General features: G+C 41.1%; 1 protein-coding gene across 2 annotated transcripts in view; it reads right to left on the bottom strand.

The window, feature by feature from the left end:
• The window catches only part of nkd2b (NKD inhibitor of WNT signaling pathway 2b), a 131,510-nt gene extending 106,902 nt beyond the window's left edge, over window positions 1-24,608 (bottom strand). The window contains exons 1-3 of one of the 2 annotated variants that reach the window (XM_072560585.1): window positions 24,302-24,608; window positions 24,092-24,118; window positions 22,928-23,049 (exon numbers count right to left, since the gene is read on the bottom strand). In XM_072560585.1, the coding sequence (XP_072416686.1) occupies window positions 22,928-23,049; window positions 24,092-24,118; window positions 24,302-24,326 (174 nt within the window). In that variant the 5' untranslated portion in view covers window positions 24,327-24,608. The remainder of the gene's footprint in view (window positions 1-22,927; window positions 23,050-24,091; window positions 24,119-24,301) is intronic. The other variant, XM_072560586.1, reaches the window with a different exon arrangement.
• Window positions 24,609-25,243: the final 635 nt, after the last annotated feature.

Here is a 25,243-nt window from a genome sequence, read left to right as displayed (position 1 = left end):
GCATTTCCTACATTACAACAGTGACTAGACTTTAAAAATATTTAACTGGCTGCAAAGTGCTTTGGGACTGAATGGTGCTATACAAATGCAAGGCATACTTTATTTCTCTTTAGTATTTCAGAATTCCTGTTTTTGTGCCTATTTGGACCTTCCAAGCTTCTGTACCTTGTGACTTCTTGCTATACTCAAATGAATTTTATTTCCATTCAGCCATAGCTGCAGTTCCTTTGATCATCCTTTTGGCCAGCCTTTAGGTTTCCTTAGGTTTTCCCCAAACTCTCTTTATCAGGTCAAAATTTGTGAAACCTATAATTCTCCTTATATCCCTGAACAGTTTTGTCAATCCACTGGGAGTCATCCTCAATGATATTGCAATTCTTCCATCTTCAACCTGCATCCCACGAGTGCTCCCCAGATTTTGATTCTTATCTTTGGATTCAAGCAGAGAGTGCATGGATTCCTGTTCAAATCAACTGGAAATCTCAATACAATCCAAATCTCCAGCTGCATTGTAAATGGGACGGAACAGAAACAATTTATTTAATGCTCTACTCAGAGAATTGCCAACTTACTGGTTGGTCCAAGTGTTTTCAGACACCATGTAAAAAAGAGATCACACAAGTTCCACCACTGATGTCATCTATTGGGGGAAAATTTGTGTGTGGTTCTTAGGATGTGTCAAGTTTTTTTTTCCATCTTTAAAGTACTCGCCAATAATAATTTAAATAGCAAAATGCTTGCCAATCAAAACATCACAGGATGTCTGTACCCATAATGGATTACAGTATCCCTCTTGCCCCCTCGAGTCCTATATGGGAAAATGATTTTAAAGAAGGTGGATTTCATTCAGTTTTAACAGAAGCAAGATGGAGTTTTCATTTCTGAAAATTTATTCCTTTGAAAATTAGAAGCCTTTAGAGAGAGAGAAAAAAAAATATTAAAAAGGATCTTGGTGCCTCTTTGAGGTGCACTTACTCTCAACTCTACAATAAGACAAAATGCCTACCTATTCACATGTTGTACTGGAGTCCAGAGTTTAGGATGTACAGGCCAATGCACATCATCTCCAGTCAACTTCGCTTTACATTCATATTAATGGGGAAATAAATTAAAAACTTGAAGTTATAGGGGACTTGGGATGGTTGAATGGGAGATCTATTTTAATAATACTGTAGGTCATATACCAGATAATATCAGAGTAAATAACTAGACTTTTTTGTATAAAATGTTGTTGGGTGAGAGATCAATACAGGCCAGGAAACAAGAGATTATCCTTTTAACTGAATTAGTGCCTTGGAATCATTTATGTCCACCTCAGAACAGACAAGGCTACTCATCTTAAGCAAAAGACTGCACCTCATATTTCATAAGATCAGGAATACACACAAGTCTCTCGAGTTGAAATTGAATGAATCAGCCTCTGAGACAAGACAGTTATTATGCAGCCAAGGCTAATACTCTTTAAAGGGGGAAGAACTTAACCTGCTTTCCAACCCACAACATATTACTTTGTTCGTCAGCAATTATTGTAGAGTTGGCTTCAAAATAGAACTAACAGGCAGTACAAATAGCCTGCAATAATGAGTGAACAACATGTACCAATGGTTTCTGGAAGTAGAGAGAGAAATGGTATATCCAAGGAGATCCTAAAGCAGTACTGGAGCAAACACCATATAGACAGTATTTGCTTACACCATTGTGACTCATTTCACCTGGTCTAGAAAGAGTCAACAAACATTCAGTCCCCATCACTACCAATGTTCAGTAGCAGCAACTATAACTTGCAATGCAGAAATTCACCAAGGCTCCTCAGACTGCAACTTTCAATACTATGACCACTACCATCTTGGAAGGATGAGGGCAGCAGAGGCATGGGAACACCACTGCCACTTGGAAATATACTGCTATGTCCTTCACAGTCACCGGGTATAAATTCTGGAACTCTTCTCCCCCCTCAGTGCAATAATGAGCCTACCTATAGCAAATGGACTGCAAGTTGTTCAAGAAGGCAGCTCACCACCACTTTCAAGGGCAACTAGGGATTCCCGATTCCTGAAGAAGGGCTTATGCCCGAAACGTCGATTCTCCTGCTCCTTGGATGCTGCCTGACCTGCTGCGCTTTTCCAGCAACACATTTTTCAACTAGGGATTGGCAATAAATGATGGCCCAGTGACACCCAATTTCCTTGAATGAATAAAAAAATAACAAATCCTATTCCTGTTGGCAAATAAATGGATTGCTTGTAGTTGGATCATTGGTATATTTAATTGGATTCCCAGTAACTGACACTTAACAAACCAACGATGCAGCTTCTTCTCAGATTATTGGCCACAGCAGTTCACATTGATCAGACACTCACAAACACAAAGTAATGCCAAAGAGGGAGCAGCCATTGCATAACCAAATCAGGCTCCAGCTGCTGAATAGTATTAATTTTCAGGATTTTTTGATTAGTTTTCATTCCCTTTGCGGAGAGGATTTGGGGATTGAGTTATGTTTAAGTGTTCCATTTTATATAGAGTGATTTCACACAGGTTTTATATTTTAAAAAAGCAGCAGGCAGACTGGCATTGATGAGGTTTATTAAAGCCAGACAGGCCAGTTTGTGGAATACTTATTACAATTGAAACAACCAGGGTCAATGGAGCTATCCCAGGTCCATTAATCAGATTGAACGCTGGTCATCTTGAGAGCAGATGTTCCCTTCAAAACTACACCCCAAAAGGAGTGGAAAGTTTGCTGATTTTACTTACGATTCTCTACTGATGAATCATTCACTGGCAAAATCAGTGCTTAAACAGCCCTTCTCCTGAATGGCAAAACTTGAAAAAAAATAGGGAATGAGGGGATAAAGTCAGCGAGGTTTTAAACCAGAATCCCATGGTTCACTAAAAATGTAGCGGATTCATTTTATACTTCATAAACCATCTAGGAAGCATGATATCCACCCATCAAAGGTGAGCAAACTTCCTCAAAGATCAATTGAGGTTATGTGGAATTTGCTTTGCCTATTCCTTCAGCTTATTTGAAATAAAACAATTCACATCTTAGCCTATGGAAAGAATGCAGAAGAGATAGAAGGACAAAAACATTGAGGTCAGACAAAGGGTCCAATTGTAAAATTTTGTTTACTTAGATATTTTCTCTTCTTTTTAACCATAAATTAACAAAATTCAGTTAAACAGTCCCTGATGGGGCAGCTATCTATTTTTGTGCACGTTCCTGAACACGAGGTGATGATGGCCTAGTGGCATCATCACTGGACTGCAAATCCAGAGAATCAGGTAATGTTCTGGGGACCTGGGTTCAATTGAATTCAGTAAAGGAAAGATGACCATGAATCCACTGCTGATTGTTGAAAAAAACTCATAGCTCACTAATGCCCTTTAGGGAAGGCAACTGCCATCTTTACCTAGTCTTGCCTACATGTGACTCCAGACATATGTAGTTGACTCTTATCTGCTCTCTGGGAATTATGGTGGGTAATAAATACTGATACTAGCCAGTAATGTCTTCATTCAATAATAAATAAAAACAAGATACTCAGATCACTTCAAAACGGTCCAAGGGTTACTGTAGCCAAGTGAAATCGGGGAGGTGTGTCACTTTGACATGAAACCTTTCAAATGGTGCATTAAGCACAACTACGACTGCCTGCTCAGGTGAGCATAAAGATTTGTGCTGCTATTCAAAGGAAAGCATGGACGTCCTGGTGAGGTCGACACCATCATTTATTCTTTGAACTAACATCACTAAAACTGATCGTCAAATCATTTAATTCATTCCTGTTGCGTTGTTGCTGCGCATAAATTGGCTGGTATGTTTGTTTGCAGAAAAAAAGAACAGTTTTTATACTTCAAAACTACTGCGTTAGCCAAGACTGCTCGAGACATTGTGAGGACACTCGAGGTGACATACAAATGCAAGTTTGTTCTTTATTCTGTTGGAATGGCCTGCATGCTTGGGAAGCCTGTCAGGTGGGATTTCATCGGTGTCACCTTTCACTGGGAAATCGGTGAAGGCAAATCCCTGACAAACATGGGATTAGTCCGCTCCTTTATTTAGAATACAAGAGTTGTGACCTGGCTTATCTGGCATGCCTCCAGCAGTGCCAGCATGGATCTCATTCCCCAGAAGCTTACTGATGTGACCTTCACAGTGATAGGAAGATTTGTCCCAGTCCTTGAAGTCATCTACAAAGTCAGCCCACAGTTAGCAATCAACCCCCATGGAGTATTTAATGGAAATGCTGTCATATGTGCCCAACATGCACAGAAAGAATTTCTAAGGATGTTCCAATTAGCGATGGATTTTGTTGGATTAGCTTTGGTTTTGATTCAGTAAAGAGCTAGATGGGCTGAAAGATCTCTTCGCATTATCAAATTTTATGTTTCCATAAGTCACTAAAATACAGGGTTGTGACTATAGAAGTGTTGTACTGTGAATATGGTCTTCCCCTTTGCTAATTTTGCTTCATATTGTCAAAAAATGATTAAAAATTCAAAATTTAGTCAGAATTCTATTAATTGACCTCATTGAGGCTGATCGCTGACCTAACTCAACAGTTTTCCATATAGATCAGAGTGGTGCTGGAAAAGCACAGCAGGTCAGGCAGCATCCGAGGAACAGAAAAATCAACATTTTGGGCAAAAGCTCTTCATCAGCACCACTCTGATCTAAACTCTGGTTTCCAGCATCTGCAGTTCTCACTTTTGCCTAGTTTCCCATATAGCCTGTTCCAAGAAATTTTACAAAAAGATATAAAGCTAGGCACACTCTCTCCTGCATGGGAATCAAAGTTCACTTTCAACATATTGAAGACACAACAATCAAGAATGAATATAGGTTTGACAAGATGAAAACATCAAAGTCCCCTTAACATGAAGGTAGCATGTTTGCTGCAGACTGGACTGACCACCCAGAGAAGCCTGTGGGACAGCCTGCCATAGAAAGCAAAGGAGACCAAAATGTTGAATACTTTCAAGCTGTTAGATGTACTTGTTAGGATTAAAGTGATGAAAGGGTGTTTGGCGAAAGCAGGAATAGAGTACTGAATTGGATAATCAGCCATAATAACGTTGAATGCTGGAGCAGGCTGCAGGGGCAAAATGGCTCCAATTTGCTATGTTTCTATGATCAGAACAGGCAAACGTCTTAACCATCAACTTTCTTTCAGATTTGCCCCACTGCTTCTTTCAGAGGGCTCAATAGCCTCTACCTGCTTTCCAGGTGTCTTCCCAACCACAACCTGTGAGTCTTCTGCTAGAAGAGTGGTCAGCAACAAGTCTTTAGTTCAAGGCGCAGGGAGAACGTGAAACGTTTGACCACTGTTCTTTGGGAGGATAGCCAAGGTAAAGAATTTCATTTGTTCGTAGCATTTATGTATGAAAAGAAAATTCAGCTGACTGCAATGGAAGCTGGAAAATGGGGGGTGGGAGGGGTGAGGATAAAAAAAAACACATATCTGCAAAAAAGGATTTAGCCAGTATTCCAGCATAGATTACACAGGTTTCTAATGGCACCTGAAGAAGCTTTCTGCCCCTACCCCAACTTTATTTCCCATATCCAAACGTATGATGATATTAGCTGCCAATTATTCTGCTACTGTCCATTTCTCCAACAACTGAGCACCACAACCTCACAGTGCCACACACCTGGGTTCAATTCCACCCTTGGGTGACTGTCTCTGTACAGTCTGCATGTTCTCCCAGAGTCTGCGTGGGTTTCCTGCAAGTGCTCTGGTTTCCTCCAACAGTCCTAAGATGTGCAGGTTGGGTGGATTGGCCGTGCTCAATTGCCCCATAGTGGCCAGGGATGTGCAGACTCAGTGGATTAGCCATGGGAAATATAGGGTGGGTGGGTTCCTCTTTGGAGCATCAATGTGGACTTGCCAGGCCAAATGAACTGCTTCCACACCGCACAGATTCTAACCATTCTAACTCACCCCCTCAGAATCAACTGGGGAATAAACAGTTTTGACACAGACAGACAACAGTAATTACAAATGGGCCACTTACTTAAGTGACACAAAACCAACTGGCAGGTTAGATAGGGAGGTTCTTATGGGCTGGTGTATTGGCTGCCGATTCTCAACAAGTTTAAAAGAGGTTTTGAATGGTTATTGACTGGACCAGACAAGCATCACATAGCAGTTAAGCAATTAAGTAAATTGCATCCAAGATTTTGTGGTGTCAATAAGGGTCACACTCATTGGTCAGAAAACAGTGGCGAACCCATGGCAAATTCCATTGGTTGGGGCAGCGGGGTCACCCAATGGAATGAAGTTCCCTTCACTGACCACACTCCAGATTTGGACCAAACACCCAGAATAAAGAGGAGTGAAGACAGGACAGATTTTTCCAGTTAGAGGTCACATACACCATCCCCTGTCAATGCTGGGCACCACTTCTCAAATCTACAGTCGCTGTAAAAGGAAAAGAAACCAAAGCAAATCTCAGGGACCCGAGATAGAGATGAAAGACTTGAATTTGGCAAGTGTCAGGTTTATGCCCACTAGAATATCTTCAAAGATCATATTTTACAAAAAAGAACAAAAAGCCTTGTGTACAGAAATGGGCCCATGCCAAGAATGTCCTGACTTAGGTCTTCGTTGAGTACAGTACCTGGAAACACATCACAAGATAATGCAGAAACATCTGCTCTCTGAAAGGGAAGAGATATTTTAAAATATGGCAAACGCAGCAGTCTATCAAGCAGAGTGGAGACCAGAAGACGACGCCTAATTACTCAGCTAAGACATGACAGAAAGATTCGGCCTCCACAGAGTGGCCACTGGCACAGGGTAATCCTCCTGACTGTGTCGTGCCGTGTTCCCAGACTATTGGTGGTGGGTTACTCAGGAGGTCTACATTGCTGCAGCAACATGTACTATTGGATGCATGCTGCAGTCTGGAGTTATGAACAGTGAAGATAGGTTCTCCAACAATCTTTCCATCACATGGCTGACGAGGAACCTGTCCTGCTCTTACCACCTACCATTGGTGTGTGTTGGAACAATTTACAAACTGATATTTAACCCATTTGCCTGCATTATGAACATATTTTCTTTTGTCCTAAAATGTTGGAGTGGAACCCAAGCACAATGCTTTTGGCTCAGAGGAGGCAGATGTTATGTACAGTCAGTTCTGCTGTAACATGGTAGTTCTGTTCTCATGCAACATCATGTTATAAGAAAATTGTGTAACAGTAGCACCATTCAAACTAATGCAGTTATAGAGGTTTGCGCTGTAGCAAGTATCCCCAATTTGTCAATCACATTAGAGCAAATTTATTAGATTACTTACAGTGTGGAAACAGGCCCTTCGGCCCAACAAGTCCACACCGACCCGCCAAAGCACAACCCACCCAGACCCATTCCCCTACATTTACCCCTTCACCTCACACTACGGGCAATTTAGCATGGCCAATTCACCTAACCTGCACATCTTTGGACTGTGGGAGGAAACCAGGGCACCCGGAGGAAACCCACGCAGACACTGGGAGAATGTGCAAACTCCATACAGACAGTTGCCCAAGGCGGGAATTGAACCCAAGTCTCTGGCGCTGTGAGGCAGCGGTGCTAACCACTGTGTCACCATTTGCACTAACAAAATGCATATTATAGCACAAGCTGTACTTGGTATCAAGGCTTCAAGTTATAATGAGAGCGCTTGCAACCGATGAGTATGTGATGATATGTGGGGCATGTTGTTAGGCTAGCTGGGGTCCTTTAGATTTGACTGAAGCCAACTTAACGAGAAACAAATCCCTCAGTTAAATGTTACCATTTACATAAGCATACAGATTCCCTGGGAAACACGAGACAATATAATGTCTTCTCTAATGACCCTTTCAAGTGATATACTTCTGCTGCTTTACCATTGAAAGACAGGCAGGGTTGCACTGCTATTAACATTTCATGACCTCAGAACATTCCAATGAAATACATTTTTCCAGGTGCTGGGAAGTAAGATATTGGTGTAAACTAGGAAGCTTAGCAGCCAATTTACATTCAGCAAGTTGCCACAAACAATAAAATAATGATCACACAAATCTATTAAGAGATGTTGATTAAGGGATAAGCAATGGCCAGAACACAGACAATTATTATCTCTCTCCTTAGAAATGGTTTGATTGGATTTTTATATCCACTCGAGTTAGGTTAGGGTTGATATACACACAGTCAGTTCAATATCTTATTTCAAATGATGGCACTTCAACACTGTTGTACTTTCTCGTTAGTCTACATTATTGCTTTAATGTGTTTGGAATGGGATTCAAATCCCCAACTTTGTGACTCAGAGGCAAGAATGCACACACTGAAATACAACTGACATGTCCAATTAGAAGGTTACAAATGTTTAAACATATATCAAGTTTATAAAGCCCAGGAGGAAAAGGAAGTGAAAAGTGGACAATCTGGAACACTTATATACACCGACTGGGTGGTTATGGTTTCCTAGCTGTAGACCATTTGGATTAGAACACAGTTTCTACATGTCACTTGTTGCTGTTCAATGCAAACAAGAGCGGCAGTTTCAACATTTTTGTCAAAAAGCAGCTCTCCCCTGCCAAGAATTGATGAGTGTGAGGGAGGCAGGGAGAGAGACAGGGAGAGAAAGAGAGAGAGAGATAGTATGTGTTGGTGGGGTGGGTTGTGGGGGGGGGGGGGGGGGGGGAAGGTGTGGAAGGTTTAGCATTTGTAAATACTAAGTTTGCCTGGAATGCATACTATAGCTAAGCTTGTTCTTTTTTGCTGTTAACTTTAACAACTCACATACCATAAAAATGTTCCTAATGGGGGAACAAAAAAAAAATCAGCCCTTTGGAGTCCTTGGTTGCTGTGGCAAAGTGAGGAACAAAATGCTAATTGTTCCAATTCAGATTTACATTTGACACTGCATTCCCATTAAACAGAACTCAAGCCAAGTTAACTTATTCCTTATCCAAAAAACATTATTTAGCATCTTTCATGACAATGACACAGTCTAAATTGCTTAGCAGCCAATCGGCTCTCAGCAAACTTCCATCAACAGTAATGTCCAGATAATTTGTTCTCTGACGTTTATTGAAAGAGAAACATAAGACCTGGGCCCTGGTGTTAATGCTCTTGTTCTTCTTTAAAAAAGTATTATGGAGTCTACAGGGAACTCAGGTGCATCAACTTAACATCTCATACACAAAATGGCACATCCAGCCCCTGTTGTAGTACAGTGATTGTGTCCCAATCCCTGCACTGGGAAACCTGGGTTCAAATCCCACCCGCTCCAGAGATATGTAATAATATTATTGAACAGGTTGATTAGAAAAATAGGTTAAATTTTAAAAATACATATCCAACAATGCAACACTTTCTCAGTACTGTCCTAGAGCGTCAGCCTTGATCTATTTGCGCAAGTCCTGGGACCGAGCTTAGAAGCAAAACCTGATAATTTAGCAGTGAGTTCACTACTGACTGAGCCCTGGCTAGTACACTAGATTATTTTTCCAAATGACGCTTAAGGTAGGAAACACTGACGAATGTGTCAGCAATGGAGCTATGGGACGACCCTTGATTTTGAACCAGAAAGTTATGGATTCAGGTCCCATTCCAAAGCCCAAAACAAAATCTAGGCTGATCCTTCAGTGCAGAATTAAGAGAAGTGCTATATTTCAAATAAGACATTAAACTTAGATTTCACTTACTCCCCAAGTTGGATGCAAAGGAACTCTATAGGCCCTATTTCAAAGAAGGACAAGGAACCCTTTCTCTATAAAGAGAATAGGCTAGGGGCAGAGAAAGAAGCCGAAGTGAATTGTACCTGCAGAGTGTTGACCAACGAAATGGCCCAAATGATCTTCTGTAATGCTACTATTAGTGTTCTCATATCCTAGTCCATTATGTTTCCCTCACACATACAGGCTGTACAGTAATTTACCTCAGCCGACAGCTGCTTTTCTACATTACAAAATTGACTACATTTCAAAAGTGCTCAAGACTATAAAGTACAGTACATGGTGATGCTGAGGTCATGAAGGATCATATAAATGCAATTCTTTGCGAAAAAAAACTTTCCCTCATCAGCAGAAAGCACAATTGATGTTATGTTATTAATCAGCATTTAAATACCAATGTCATGTCAGCAAAGGTCTGTTGGAAAAAACTTTTAAAAGTGGCCTTTTAGGATCTATTTAGACATTAATAAATCAGACATAGTCAAAGCACAATGACATCAGCTTCTTGTTGCCAGCTTATAGCTGGTAAATCGGTCTGAAGGGATGCCAATTACACTACATGTACCGCTGATTTAAAATCCTTTCAGATTCACAATGGATCTAAAAAGTGAGCACCATCATCTCAATCTCTGAATACTGCCACTGGAAATTGTTAAAGTTAACTGTACACCCGATTGAATTTGATTCACTTCAAACTGGCTCAATTTCAAAACAAATTCAAGTTGTAAATGTATTCAGAACACTATAATATTCAAATACCTCAATGCCCTTGCAGAAACCCAAATGTTGGACAACATCTGCCAATAAGTACAGCACAAGATGAGACAGCTTTTGAAAAAAAAATCTCAAATATATTATTTTTATCCTGGGTCAAACCATACAACATTTTGCTCTCTGGTTAACCAGCTCAGTGGGATATTGCAGTTCATCTGTTCAAAATTTTCTCAAAATTGCTTTTCTTAATCAGAACTTCTTCATGCCTGCATGGAAAGTCATGTTTTTTTTCTTTGAAATAGCAAAAAATTAAATTGGATTCAGGTACATTTCTAACATAGCAAACATTTACTGGCCAACCCCTCTTATTCAGATTTAACACAATTGAGTGGCTTGGTGGACCACCTCAGAGAGCAGTTAGGATTAATCCAGCATTGGACAGTCCTAGATATCATATTAGAACTTTTTTTCTAAGGGAAGAAAACAAACGATATTTGTAGACTAGTGGTATTCTTACAAAAATTCGAGAGTTATCAGCATCACAATCAACAATTCCTGATTGTTTATTTTTATTTTGTAAGAGTACAGAAACTATGTGAATTCAAAATCAGATGGCCATTTGGAAAATTTAACTCCGTTTATAGCCCAGGCAACTAGATATCAAGCTTAAATCATATAACTATATCATCACTGTAAGCTCACAAAACCCAGTCACGGAAGATGAAGTAGTAGCTTATATTTTATACTTTGATCAGCACTTTGAAAAGGCATTGTCATTTACACATCAAATTTAGAAAACAAAGTTCTTTGAGTTAATTTCTTGAATGCACAAAATCAGAAAATGTTTATTACATTGCAGCACCACAATAATGACATCCAAATATGTTTTTCATTATAATATGTATAGAAGTCTAACTTACAGAGGGAGACTAACCTTTCAAATGAAATACACAAGAATCTCCTCCACCCAACCTGAAGCCTTTAATTTAAACTCCCACAAACTTTCTGGATGAGAATGTGGAACAGATGGTTCTGGGCCGGACACTGTCATTCAAACAATGGAGTAACCCGGAATAATTCCTCTCTCGAGGCTCTTTGATGTTTCTGTGAAGCAGCTGTAGAGTTCAATTATCCAACATCTTAAGAAAAACACACTTGTCCCCTTTTTTCAAATATATGTCTTAATAAAAGCTCCTTCACCCTAGTTAACAAATGTAACATATAACCATTGTGCTGTGGTTGGAGTAGGAGGTAAAAGAGGAGAGTATCGCATTTACTTTTCCCATTTGGTTAAAAGCTATCAGAATAGCAAAATATTTAAAACTGCAGAACAAACTGAAGGAGTTGGAAAAGAAAAGAGGAAAAGAAATCTATGACTAGGAAGGGTTTAGAGGCATATGGGCTAAGTGCTGGCTAATAGGACTAGATTAGAACAGGATCTGGTCAGTATGGATGAGTTGGACTGAAGGGTCGGTTTCTGTGAGGTACACCTCTGTGACTCCATGGCTCTAAGTTATATTCCAAAATTTTCAAACTGGTTAATGCAAGTTTCAAACTGCAAGATTACCACCAGCCTTTTCATAAAGATATCTATGAATGATCTGTCATGATCATTGATGATAATGACATTTAAGGGGCCCACATGAGCAGAGGGAAGCATAAGAGGCAAAGAGGGGACTCAGAGCAAGTCTTTTTTCAAGAGGGAGGAAGATTAAAATGACAACTTGCAACAATAATTACTTGTTGAATTGTGGACAAGCCATGTAGAATGATGCCAAGATTTCAAAAGTTACCAAGAAACAGTTCAGGTCTACGGGGAACTGATGTCATGATCTAGCTCCCCAAGCTTACATTGCTCATGGTCTGCAACAACAGAACTAAATGAGTCCAAAAAGTAAATATTCAATGGGCTTGATGCCTCTGGTTCCAAATAGAATTGACAAACATACATAAAAGAACATGCTCTTCACTGGACATGAATCACCAGGATAATGGATAGGATCACTGTAGTATACAGTCTATGGAGATTAACTGTTGTGCAATATGCAAAGAAAATAATTTATTGTCAACAGTGTTCAAGTCATAGGAACAGGAGTAAACATCTTAGCCTCTCAAACCTAGCCCAACGCCATTTAATTAGATCATGCCTAATCAGTGATCTAATTCTAAATATCTTACTTAAGTCCTCTGGTTAACAAAATTCAACAAAATCTAAACAGTGACAAATTCAAGTCTAGTTCAAGCCTAAAATCCAGATTGCAACAATGAGAAGGTACTGTGTTGACAGAAGTGCCTCTTTTGGGTGAAGTTTGGAACGCTTAAGTGGCAACTGAAACTAGATCAATTGTTAATTTTAAAACTGAGATGTGCAGACTTAAAAACAAACATTAAGGGACATAGAGTTAGGTAGCATATTCTCCAGAATCTCAATGAATGGCAGAACAGTTGAGGCACTAAATGGTTTCAACCTCATCCTACTATTTTGAGTGATTATATTAAACTTGGGACCCAGTTTGTTGTCTCAGATGGATACAAAAGATGCCACAGCATCACTGTATTTTAAAAATTAAAATCAGCAGTGAGTTCTCCTGGTGCCCCAGCCCATATTTATCCCTTGCTCATCATAATTAAGGCAGGTTATGTCATTTATCTCACGGCAGAACTCTGCAACTTGCCTGCTGTGTTTCCTGCATTACAACACTGATCACACTATTGGTTGCTAAGTACTTGGGAACATTCTGAACTTGTGATTAACATTATACAAATGCAATTGTTTCCTTAATCCTTGGGACCAGGGCACTCTGAACAAGGAATCCCCGATCCAGCAAAATGAACCATCCTGTACAGCCAAAGGCAACTTAACCTATACATTAACCTGACACTAAGGGGATTAAATACTAACACACAATTGTAAGATGGACAACAAATATAAAACTTAGATCCATAAACTTGCAAAATTTCTGCTCACTATACAATAAAGCAGAGGGCCAAATATTAATGCTAATTTGCAATAAGTTATATCATTAAAAGAAAAGCAAGATCACACAGACACAAGACATTTTGATTGAGAAAGCAAAATTAACTTTCAAACTAGGTAGTTGGCTTAAAAGACACAATTCTTTGAAGGCATACCACTATTCCATCAGACTTATTTGCTCATACATACATTTACATTTCAGTATTCCATTCAATACATAAACCTTAGGAAAACAAGTCAGCAACATGAAAGTCTAAAATATAGTTGAATTCTTGCTCAAAGGAAAGTTAGAAGTCGTACAACACCAGGCTATTTCACCTGAAGGAACAGCACTGCGAAAGCTTGTGATTTCAAATAAACCTATTGGACTATGACCCGGCGTCGTCTGACTTCTGACCTTGTCCACCCCAGTCCAACACTGGCACCTCCACATCAAAGGAAAGTTAGACTCAGGAGTTAAAAAATCTCAATGCTGGAGGTTACATTTGAGATTTAAACAGGGAACATTCCATGACCATTAGTGTTCACTGATACACAATCCCATTGTGTATCTTTAGGACTCTCGATTTTACAGATGTGTACATTCATACAGTTTTCTACATTGGTCTTGAACCCAAAACTGCCCTCTCATTCAGCAGTTTGAGAAGTCAAAACCTTCTTGAAGCAGTGAAAGAAATATTTGAATTCTTCTGGTGTCTTTCATTATCTTTGGACATACCAAAGCACTTTACAGCCAATAAAGTATAATAGAAATGTGATGACTGTTATAATGTAGAAAACACACTAGACTATTCGTACACAGCAAACTTACACAATCAGCAATGTGGAAAAGGCTGGCTAATCTGCTTTATTGGCTATGCTCAGAAGATAAATATTAGCTTCGGTACCAGGGAACTTTCCCCTGTTGTTCTTCTGCAATGGTGCCAGGAGATTCCTCAGTATAGCACTGCACACATCAGCTTAGATTTTCTGATCAAGTCACTAGTGTGCTGCTTAAATTCACAATGTCTGATGAGGTTGCGAGTGTGCTATGATTGATAGGAATACTGCAGTAACACTTGAGTCTTGATTAGATTCCCTACAGAGTGGAAACAGGCCATTTGGCCCAACAAGTCCACACCGACCCACCGAAGAGTAACCCAACCAGACCCATTTCCCTCTGACTAACACCATAGGCAATTTAGCATGGCCAATTAACCTGACCTGCACGTCTTTGGATTGAGGGAGAAAACTGGAGGTCCTGGAGGAGACTCATGCAGACACAGGGAGAATGTGCAAACTCCACACAAACAGTTGCCGAGTCTGGAATTGAACCTGGCTCCCTAGCACAGTGAGGCTGTGGGGATGGGGATACTAACTACTATAGTATTAAGACAGCAAACTAACTTTGATCATATTATTTGTGCCTGCAAAATAATTGAGATTTTGATTTTTAAATTGTATTAGCTTCTAGGATCATCATGAAAGGATTGAATTTGGTTTACTAGCAAGTTTCTATAAAGGAGTAAGCTGTGGTACTTCACTCCAGTCAGGTCAGCATTAACATAGCTCAGCTATGCAAATTATTAAAGGTGTCATAGATTGGGGAAGCCCAATAATCCCAATTAAAAAGGAAGGAATCACATTTGTTGACATGTGCCATGGGCTTATTTCAATATTGAAGACTACTCAGATTTAATAAAAATCAGAGAATGTGGTTTGTGCCCAGATCTGAAAGTAGACGCGTGTCTTGAGTAAGAGCTTTGACAACCGTTTGAATAGCATGGAAATTGTAGACTCTTGTTAGACTGTTTTTATGTTGATTTTTGTTGTTTGACTGGAGTTCCCATTGGTTAGCAGATCAAAAGCTTTCTTGCACCTGCTCAATGTCGAGTTCATAAAGAGTCATAGACAATTTCTTGCAGACACAGAATTGGGACTGACTCAATGATGCTATAAATAACATCCAATTTTGGAGTAAAGGAGAAGATGACAAAGAACTGCTAGGTTCCAGGAGGAGAGAATGGAGAGAGATTTCATTCGGAATGGAAATCACTAAAATGGAGTAATGCAAGCTCATCGGGATAAACAGAGCTAGTTGCAACTTGTGTAAAATGGGTCAATAGGAGCACAGCGTGAATGTGAATGGAGGAGTATCAAAGCTGGCAAAGATAAAGTTAAAGGAAGAGAGTCTCCAGAGGATGTTGTCTAGGATTTTTATTTTTTCTTACAGCAAGGCAGTGCTGAGGGAAGTAGGGGAAAGAGGATACATTGGACAGACCCAGGGAGTTCCCAAAAGGTCGGACATAGCGAAGGAAGTCGAACTTGTGGTCAGTGCACTTTATAATTCAGCGCAGGGGAAAGCATGAGAGTTTACCAAGGTTAAGGTCATAAGTAAATTCAGCTCATGAAGAAGACTGTTTAAGCCATCAGGACATTTGATTTATTTAGTTTCTAACATCAGACAGACAACTGGAGCACTAACTGCAAGAAGACACCAAATGGAAAGAAGGGAAAGAACCATGCACAAACAGGAGAAACGGCCAACAAGTAACACATTCATTGCTTTGTGCCTAAGCACAAGCAGAACCGGGAAGCAGCAGTGTCCAACAAGGGAGAGGGGAGAGAAGGAAAGTGGAGGAAAGTGAAGCAGTCTACAATATTGGAGATGAGGTGACAAAACTCTGTCCTAAAACACACAGAAACATTACAAAATTGACTAGCACCCTGAGGAGAGCAGAAGCTACATAGGAGGTGGTCTACAAGGAGTGAGAGAAGCATAGTTGCAAAGGAACATGTTCCATGATTTTGAAAAGAAACAATTGATGACAGGCAGCAATTGGAGAAGACAGAATTGTCAGTGGAGCAGTGGGTCAGAGGACCAAAATGGAGAGCCAATGGAAGCAAAGAGCATTGTTGAAGTAAACAAAAGCCTTCTATTGGCATTTAACAATGAAGAGGTCTTTTCCAAGCTTTAGTAAATGAAGAGGCTATCACAATATTGGGCAAGAGCAGGCTCCAGAAAAGCTGGTGGAAATGAAAGTGGGTCAGCCATCTGGCTCTGAGGATACAGCCAAATGTAATGGTTGAAACCGCAAAGGTATTGGCCATGATCTTTCAATCTCCTTAGATACAGAAGTGGTTCCAAAATATTAGCAGATGACAAATTTTACTCTCTTGTTCAAAAAGAAGGGAAAAAGGTCAACCTGACAATTACTAGTCAGTTTATTTTTGGTAATAAGAATTAAAAATGAAATTGGTAATGAAATTAAAAGGTATAAATACTTGAAAGAGGAAAAATGCAGGATTTTGGGCAAAGACCTCAGAAGTGAGACATGTTGAATTGCTTTGTGAAAAGGTCTCAAAAGACAAATTGCCTCATTCTGCGTTTTACTATTCTATGCTTCTAGCATACAGCCCTAGAACAGGATGCAATAATGATTTTGAAGGTACAGACAACACCAGAAGTCAGAGGAAAGCTGGTCAAAAAAAAAACCAAGCACCACAGACTTGAACTAAATGCATTTACACATATGAGAAACAATTCAATTTTCGATGGAGCCAGTTTAAAACCACATCAGAGCAGGAGAATTTTGAAAGTTGAACATGAAATTCCCATCATTTAGATTGTGATTTATAATTAGAAACAGCTTCTAATCTGGAAGAAATCCAAATTCAAAGGCAAAATTCAACTTGGATTTGAGAGCTAATGTATTTCTAAAGAAAGCCAAATCAGGAGTACAGATAAGATCTCTCCTTTATACACAGTAAAAGACCTAAGCAAATACCATATGGCCTCTTTTTCAGTGGGATTTATGAAGGTTTCAACTGATGGGTTGCATTTGCTTGCTGAAGTTTAAAACAAAACTAACACTATCCAAGATGGCAATTGTTTTTTGTTTCCCCTTTTGTCTATTATTCTTCTGGTTAATGCATCTCTAATATAACTTTTTATTATTTTCTATTTTTCCAACTTTTTATTTCTGCTTACACTCCAAATATGCTCCTTTTCTTTACAAAAATTATAAATGACAGAGTCAACACTGAATATTCAATGTCCTAGCCAACATCTATCCATCATTAAAGTTGACATTATCTTATTATTACATTGCTGTTTGTGGGAACTTGTTATTTTGATGTAGGAGCCAATTTGCCCACAGTGATTACATTTCTCAAATACTTTAGTGGCTGCACTGCAAAGTCACACAGGCATGACAACAGTAGAATCATCTCGATTTGAGGTGTCCGTTAACAAATATTGGTTTGAACATCTGGGCAAACTTCATACTTCCCTTCAAATATTGCTAGAAATTCTTTTACATCCGACAGAGAGGGCCAATGAGAATTCAGTTTTATGTCCAGCAGTCCCTCAATGCTGCAAACTTGGTTTGTGTCATGTGTTTGGGTAGGAATTGAGCTCACAACTTTCGAATGAGGCAATTGCAATACCAACAGAACCACAACCAACATTGATTTCTAGACACAAGAGCTAAAATTGGCTGTGACTAAACATGCCCTTTGTTACTGATAGAAAATACATTTAAGAGCCAGATATCATTATTTCTGCAAGTTAGGTTATCACAAGAGGTTAGAATTTTGAATCAACACTCATTTGTGGACTTCAGTATTTTCATATAAGGTACTGTTCGACTTGCTGTTGTTCATATCATACTAAACTGCGATCAAAAATATACAGACAAAACCTGTAATGACTCAATTTGTTATGCTAGGAGTAGCTTGTCCATACAGACTAGTGCAAGCCTATATTTTAACTCGAGTCTATTTGAGGTGGTGCAATAACAGAAGCAGCTCTATAATGCGTAACACCACCACTGTATTAGAGAAAGAGGGTAAGTGAAAATCAAGGAAGGAATTCAGGTTTTAGTAACAAACCCATGACCTTATGAAGTGTACAGATGGGAGCAGTCACAAATTCATCAAATTGTGCTGGAACATACCAACAGCCAAGAGCCTACATACATGAAGAATGGGCTCTTAGTCAGAGGATCAGAGACAAATAACCATTCTTATATATAAAGCCAGGAGGTAGGTCCCACCTTCAAGATATTAGGAACAAATGGAAGGAGAAAGAAATTTCCATTAAAAAGCAAAATAATAAATTGAATGTTTAAATGGGTGGCACGGTGGCACAGTGGTTAGCACTGCTGCCTCACAGCACCAGAGATCCGGGTTCAATTCCTGCCTCAGGCGACTGACTGTGTGGAGTTTGCACATTCTCCCCGTGTCTGCGTGGGTTTCCTCCGGTTTCCTCCCACAGTCCAAAGATGTGCAGGTCAAGTGAATTGGCCATGCTAAATTGCCCGTAGTGTTAGGTAAGGGGTAAATGTCGGGGTATGGGTGGGTTGCGGGTCGGTGTGGACTTGTTGGGCCAAAGGGCCTGTTTCCACACTGTAAGTAATCTAATCTAAAAAAAAATCTATGCCTACATAATTTTAAAATATAACCTAGATTTACAGATATTTCCCTTAAGAAAGAAATAAAAAGCTGGCTTCATTTAAAGTTGCAGTGTAGGCAGGTGTACTCAGAGCAGTGACTGTTACTTTGGAAATCATTTCATAAACTAAGGATAGTGCATGCTACTGAGGAATGTGAAGGAAACAATGGTGATTCACCTGGTGTCTATAGTCCATTCTACTTCATACTTCATTAAAAATAATAATTTATGGGATATGGGTGTCACTGGCTGGGCCAGCTTTTATTGCCTACCCCTAGTTGCCCTTGAGAAGGTGACAGTGATTTGTTTTTTTATATAATGGTTCCTGTCTGTGAGATGTAGATACACCCACAATGCCATTAAGGAGGGAATTCCAGGATTTTGACCCAGTGATACTGAGGAAATGTTGATAGAATTCTAAGTCAGGACGGTGATTGCCATGGAGTGGAACTTACCAGTTCTCCTGCCGTTGTCTTTACAGATGGAAGTGGTGTTGACTTTGAACACCATTGACTTCCATAGAGTACTGAGTTATACTTTACAAAGGACCATAGGTAATCATCCTCAATAGGGAGGGGAACAATTGGTTATACTGTATATAGTTTGAGAGCCATCATTCCACAAGTTTGGGATAAGGCCTCCAAGTACTACCACAGCCAATACAGGACTATTGGAGTCATTTTGCATTACAGTCTTGAAATCTATCCAACTGAGATACCTAATGTCCCAAATCCAAAATAGACCAGCCCTTCCCTGTCACAGAACTTGATAATGGACAGTCTCAACTGGGTCCAGTTGTCAAGGGAAAGATAAATTATCAACCAAGTCGATCAGTGTGTAGGGAGAAGAGAAATTTTGAAACATTAGATATTGACAAGGAAATCTTTTGCTTGGGAGATATTCCATGATCAAAGGCATAAAGTAGGTTCCAGTAAGAAACAGGATATACTTCAACAATTCAGCAAGTTTACTCAAAATAGATGGCTATACTAGAAGTCAGGAAGATTAATGAAACAAATTCCAGTCAAAGTGGAGTTCCGTCTTCAATAAGAATAAAGAAAAGTAGAAGAATTAAAACTAACAAAACAACTGCTCATTTTTAGGACAATCAGCAATTGGATTGAATGAGTTTTTTTTGTTTGTGTGCTGAAGTTCTTATATGTACGACGTGAATTCACCCATTCAGGTTGTTCTTCTTTAATATTACATTCCCCAAATGATGATTTACTCTGGGAATTTTTATACTATTTTTTATACAATACAGTGGACCAAGTGCCAGTTTTACACTCAACTTGGATTTCAGTTATGTTTTTCTTTAATCATACTTCAAGTGCATCTGCGTGAAAGTTTTGCATGCCTTCTATTACACTTTACTGATAACATTGTGTCAAAAAAAAGTCCAAATACTTCCATTCTACAGTAAACATGCATACAGACTGGCTCTAAAATGGCCAAGCCATCCTTGACTCATTCAGTTTCCCTACCCTACAATGTTATGATTAAATTACCTATAGTGTGGAAACAGGCCCTTCGGCCCAACAAGTCCACACTGATGCATTTCCCTCTGACCAATTTACCTAACATGATGGGCTATTTGGCATGGCCAATTCACCTGGCCTGCACATCTTTGGAGATGCTGGTGTTGGACTGGGGTGTACAAAGGGGTGCAGGGGTGTACAAACTTTGTACACCCCTACATATCTTTGGACTGTGGGAGGAAACCAGAGCACCCAGAGGAAACCCACACAGACAGACAGTCACCGGAGGCTGGAATCAAACCTGGGTCCCTGGCACTGTGAGGCAGCAGTGCTAACCACTGAGCCACCATGCCCATTAGGGCCGTAGATTCTATTTGAAAGAAGCAAGACACCTTTCTCCACTCAGAACCAACTCAAACACAGCCCTCATTGCCAGGTCATAAACACCAAAATGCTTTCAGAACAGATACTTCATGAAATTTGTTAGCATCGTTATCAAAAATGGTTTGGTGATTGAGTTGTTCTAGCATGGAGTAAACATGTCAGTGTGCAATTAATGATGAACTGTGTTTACACTGCTAAATACTTTCCCATTTTGCCTTTCCCTTCTTTTGATATTTCTTTGAGGATATTTACCTACTTCTTATCCTCTGAGATCACTGACCATCTGCACATAGGTCTTGCAAAGTATGCAAATCGAAAGACAGAGGGTTTGAAGAGAACACTGGGGAGGTGTGGGGGTGAGGGGAGGGGGAGGTGAAATAGAGAGAAAACAGGCAGAGACAGTGTGAGAAAAGACGTAATTTTGTGGCAAACTGATCCGCCCTCAGAGGAAGGAAACCAAAAACATTAGCCCCACAAATGCTGCTTTCTTCCCCTCAGTTTTCAAGTGAAAAAGTAACTTTATTACATCTGAATGTATACAAAAATAAAACAGAGCCTTCCTAATACATTACCCAGCCCTTCATGAATGTGCAATGTTTTGATATGGAAACAGCATGGGGAGAAGTTGAGGCTTACTCCATACATACATGTATCTTAAATTGCTTCCCATCAATTTAAATGATTCAGATATCAGCTTAAATTTGCAATGTCATTAGTTAAATTGTATTTCTGAGATATTATTTATTAAGTAGTACCTTGGGTGGGGAGAAGGATGGTGGAACAGTGGTAATGTCAAACAGATAGCCAAAAACTGTGACTAATGTACTGGGGACATGAGGTTTTTTTAGACTAGATTCCCTATAGTGTGGAAACAAGCCCTTCAGCCCAACAAGTCCAAACCAACCCTCTGTAGAGTAACCCACCCCCATCTGACTAATGCACCTAACAACTATGGACAATTTAGCATGGCCAATTCACCTAGCCTGCACATCTTTGGAATGTGGGAGGGAAACCCACACAGACACAGGGAGAATGTGCAAACAGATAGTCTCCAAAGGCTGGAATTGAACTTAGGACCCTGATACTGTGAGGCAGCAGTGCTAACCACTGAGCCACCATGAAATCACACCATAGCACTTGGTGGAATTTGAATTCAATTAAGAACATCCTGAATACAAAACTGTCAGAGATGTTGACTGCTTGACTGATCGTAACACCCCATCTAGTACCCCAATATTCTCCCTTTCGGAAAGGAATGGTGCTATGCTCACCTGGATGCACACAGCAGTGTGGCTGACTCTTAAATACTGTCTGGAATCAATTCAAAAGCAATTACTGGCCTCTTCAGCCACACCAATGAAAGGGTAGAGAAAACAAAAGCTGATGATTTGGAGGTGGCATGTTAGCTCAGTGGTTAGCACTACTGCTTTACAGCACCAAGGATCTGAGTTCAAACCCCACCCTGGTGGTCTGCTTGTGTGCAGTTTGCATATTCACCCCACGTCTACGTGGATTTCCTTTGGGTGCTCTGGTTTTCTCCCACAGTCACAAAGATGTTAGATGGACTGGCCATGGTAAATTGCCCCAAAGTTTCCTGGGATGTGTGGATTAGCTGGGGATGGGGAATGCAACGTTACAGGGGTCGGCTGCCTTTTGGAGGGTCAGTGTGGACTTGATGGGCCGAATGGCCTGCTTTAACACTATAGGGATCCTATGATTCTCATGGGGAGGACTGTCCAGTGATAAAAGAGAGTGGGGAACTGACATAAATCTCTCTAGCTGTACTACTGTTCTTACAGCATGTTTATCGGGTATTACAGGACAACATCCCCAAGTCACCTCTCAGCTAAATCCTTGCCCCGTCTGCACAATTCGAACTTGCGACTCAATGGAAAGAGTCGAGGTTTGGGAATCTAACCTTGAAATCTCCACAACACAAGCAACAATAGTGGCCAGGCCAGGCTCAGAAGAAGGCTGCAATGAGCAAGGCAGACGTGCAGATTCGAGTACATTTTACAGATGTCGATTTCACTCCCCCGCCCCAAACCCCTTCTCCGGTTACAATACACTCTTGGAGTTGGGACCTTCACAATAATATTAAAGGTGTATTGGGGAATGGCGAGAAAACGTTCGCCTGCTGTAAGGGGGAACCTATTGGGGAGGGGTGGGAAGAAGATGTCATTTGTATCTCGGAATTCCCTTGCCAGGGAGTTCAAGTCAATTACCGTAGAGAAAGGACGGTATCCACGCAATTTCGCTGGCTCCAGGACACCAATCGCAGTTGTCTGCCGCTCGAATTCCTCCAAACCCCGACGGTTCAGGTAGGCATTCACCACAAAGCTGTCTCCTAAACACAGGTCCCGGGGGGGAAATGGGGAGGGGTGGTAAGGAGGATGATGGAGGACGGGGGAGGGAGGGATGGAGGACAGGGCGGAATGAAGGGGAAGGAGGGGGATGGATGAAGGGGGAATGGAGGGAGGGAGGGGGGAATGGAGGGAGGGAGGGGGGAATGGAGGGAGGGAGGGGATGGATGGAGAGAGATGGATGGAGGAGATGGATGGAGGGGATGGATGGAGGGGATGGATGGAGGGAGGGAGGGAGGGAGGGAGTGGATGGAGGGAGGGAGGGAGGGAGGGAGGGAGTGGATGGAGGGAGGGAGGGAGGGAGTGGATGGAGGGAGGGAGGGAGGGAGGGAGGGAGTGGATGGAGGGAGGGAGGGAGGGAGTGGATGGAGGGAGGGAGTGGATGGAGGGAGGGAGGGAGGGAGGGAGGGAGTGGATGGAGGGAGGGAGGGAGGGAGGGAGGGGATGGAGGGAGGGAGGGGATGGAGGGGATGGATGGATGGATGGAGGGATGGATGGAGGGGATGGATGGATGGATGGATGGATGGAGGGAGGGATGGAGGGAGGGATGGAGGGAGAGGATTGAGGGAGGGAGGGGATGGATGGAGGGAGGGGAGGGGATGGAGGGAGGGGAGGGGGTGGAGGGAGGGGAGGGGGTGGAGGGAGGGGAGGGGGTGGAGGGAGGGGATGGATGGGATGGAGGGAGGGGATGGATGGGATGGATGGTTGGAGGGAGGAAGGAAGGGGATGGATGGAGGGAGGGGGGATGGAGGGAGGGGGGATGGAGGGATGGAGGATAGATAAATGCGCGGGGGGGGGGGGGGGAGGAAGGAGGGAACAACAACAAGAAAAGTAACGGTTGAGAATTGGCCAAATTATCACGATAACAGAGCAGGAGTGGGAACATTTAATTGAAATACAGTTTTAAAAGGAAAGCGCGAATTTCGTGAATATCAGTTAATGAATTAAAACCAAATCGAACTCAAACCGTCTATAAATTTTAATTCCTCATCGATCGGTAAGACCAGTTAAAGGAAAGCAGCTCACCTTCGGGGTTTTCTCTTCGCCTGCACGCTGTCAGTTTCAATCGATCCCATAGTTTGTTGGGGGAGAAAAAATTAGAAAAAAAAGTTAGCAACATTCACAATTCTCATCTCAACTAATTACCCCTCCCGAAAACAAAACAAAATCACCCTGGGAAAAGTATGAACAGACCCCACGTGTGTGCAGCCGTGAGCTGAGTTTCAATTTGCCTACCGTGTTTTGACTGAAGTTTGCCCATTTTCCAGCAGTTGCTAATAGTCTCTGCTTCACGTCCACGCCGAGACAAGCATTTGGAGGTTTATTATGGTTCGTCCTTTGCCGGGGCAGCAGTGAAGGTGGTGGTGGAGTGTAACAATCCCACAATAACGAAGAGAAAAGCTCTCCCTGTCTGTCTCCCTGCTAAGGATCTTCTTCACGGAGTCTCCAGGAGAGCTGTCACAGAGCGACTGAGGCAGCGCTCGCTCTCCCCTCTCACCAACACCACATTAAAAAAAAACCTGCAGCCTGCCCTCGTCGGCACTTAAAAGTGGGAGGAAAGACTTCCCTTTGAATTCCACTTTAACTCTCGTAGACGCGATCAGTCGAGTGCTGATTTCTGTGCTACTGCTTTAACGTGTGCCAATCACCAAATGTTCAACAGTATCTTCCAATAAAATATCTTTTGATGATTTTTCTGAAGACTTTGAAAACAAAGCAGTCTCTAAAGCAATTACCACTCGCTCCTCATGCCTTTGGTAGTTCTTTATAATTTATTCGATAGCTATAATGCCATGTAATCATGTTAAATTCTTAAAATAACAGAGATTATGTAAAAATCAGGTTTTTTTCAAAGAGTCATGGAGTTTTAAAACAGGATCGCCGCTGTACTAGTCATCAAGCACGTATCTATTCTAATCCCATTCTCCAGTACTTGGCTTGTAGCCTTGTCTGCACTGGCGCTACAAGGGTTTATCTAAATTCTTAAATGTTGCGAGGGTTCCTTCCTCTCCTGTTTTTCAGGCAATGAGTTATAGATATCCCCTAAACTCTGGGATTTTTTTCTTTTAACTCCATTCTAAACCCTTTGCCCTGTAAATGAAATCTGTGCTATTGACTCTCTACTAATGAAAAAAAACATTCTTCCTATCTTGATTTTGATTTGGAGATGCCGGTGTT

Source organism: Chiloscyllium punctatum, chromosome 41, assembly GCF_047496795.1.
Source record: "Chiloscyllium punctatum isolate Juve2018m chromosome 41, sChiPun1.3, whole genome shotgun sequence".
NCBI lineage: Eukaryota > Metazoa > Chordata > Chondrichthyes > Orectolobiformes > Hemiscylliidae > Chiloscyllium > Chiloscyllium punctatum.
Note: the sequence above shows the minus strand (reverse complement) of the source record. Positions and strands in the feature narration are given on the sequence as shown.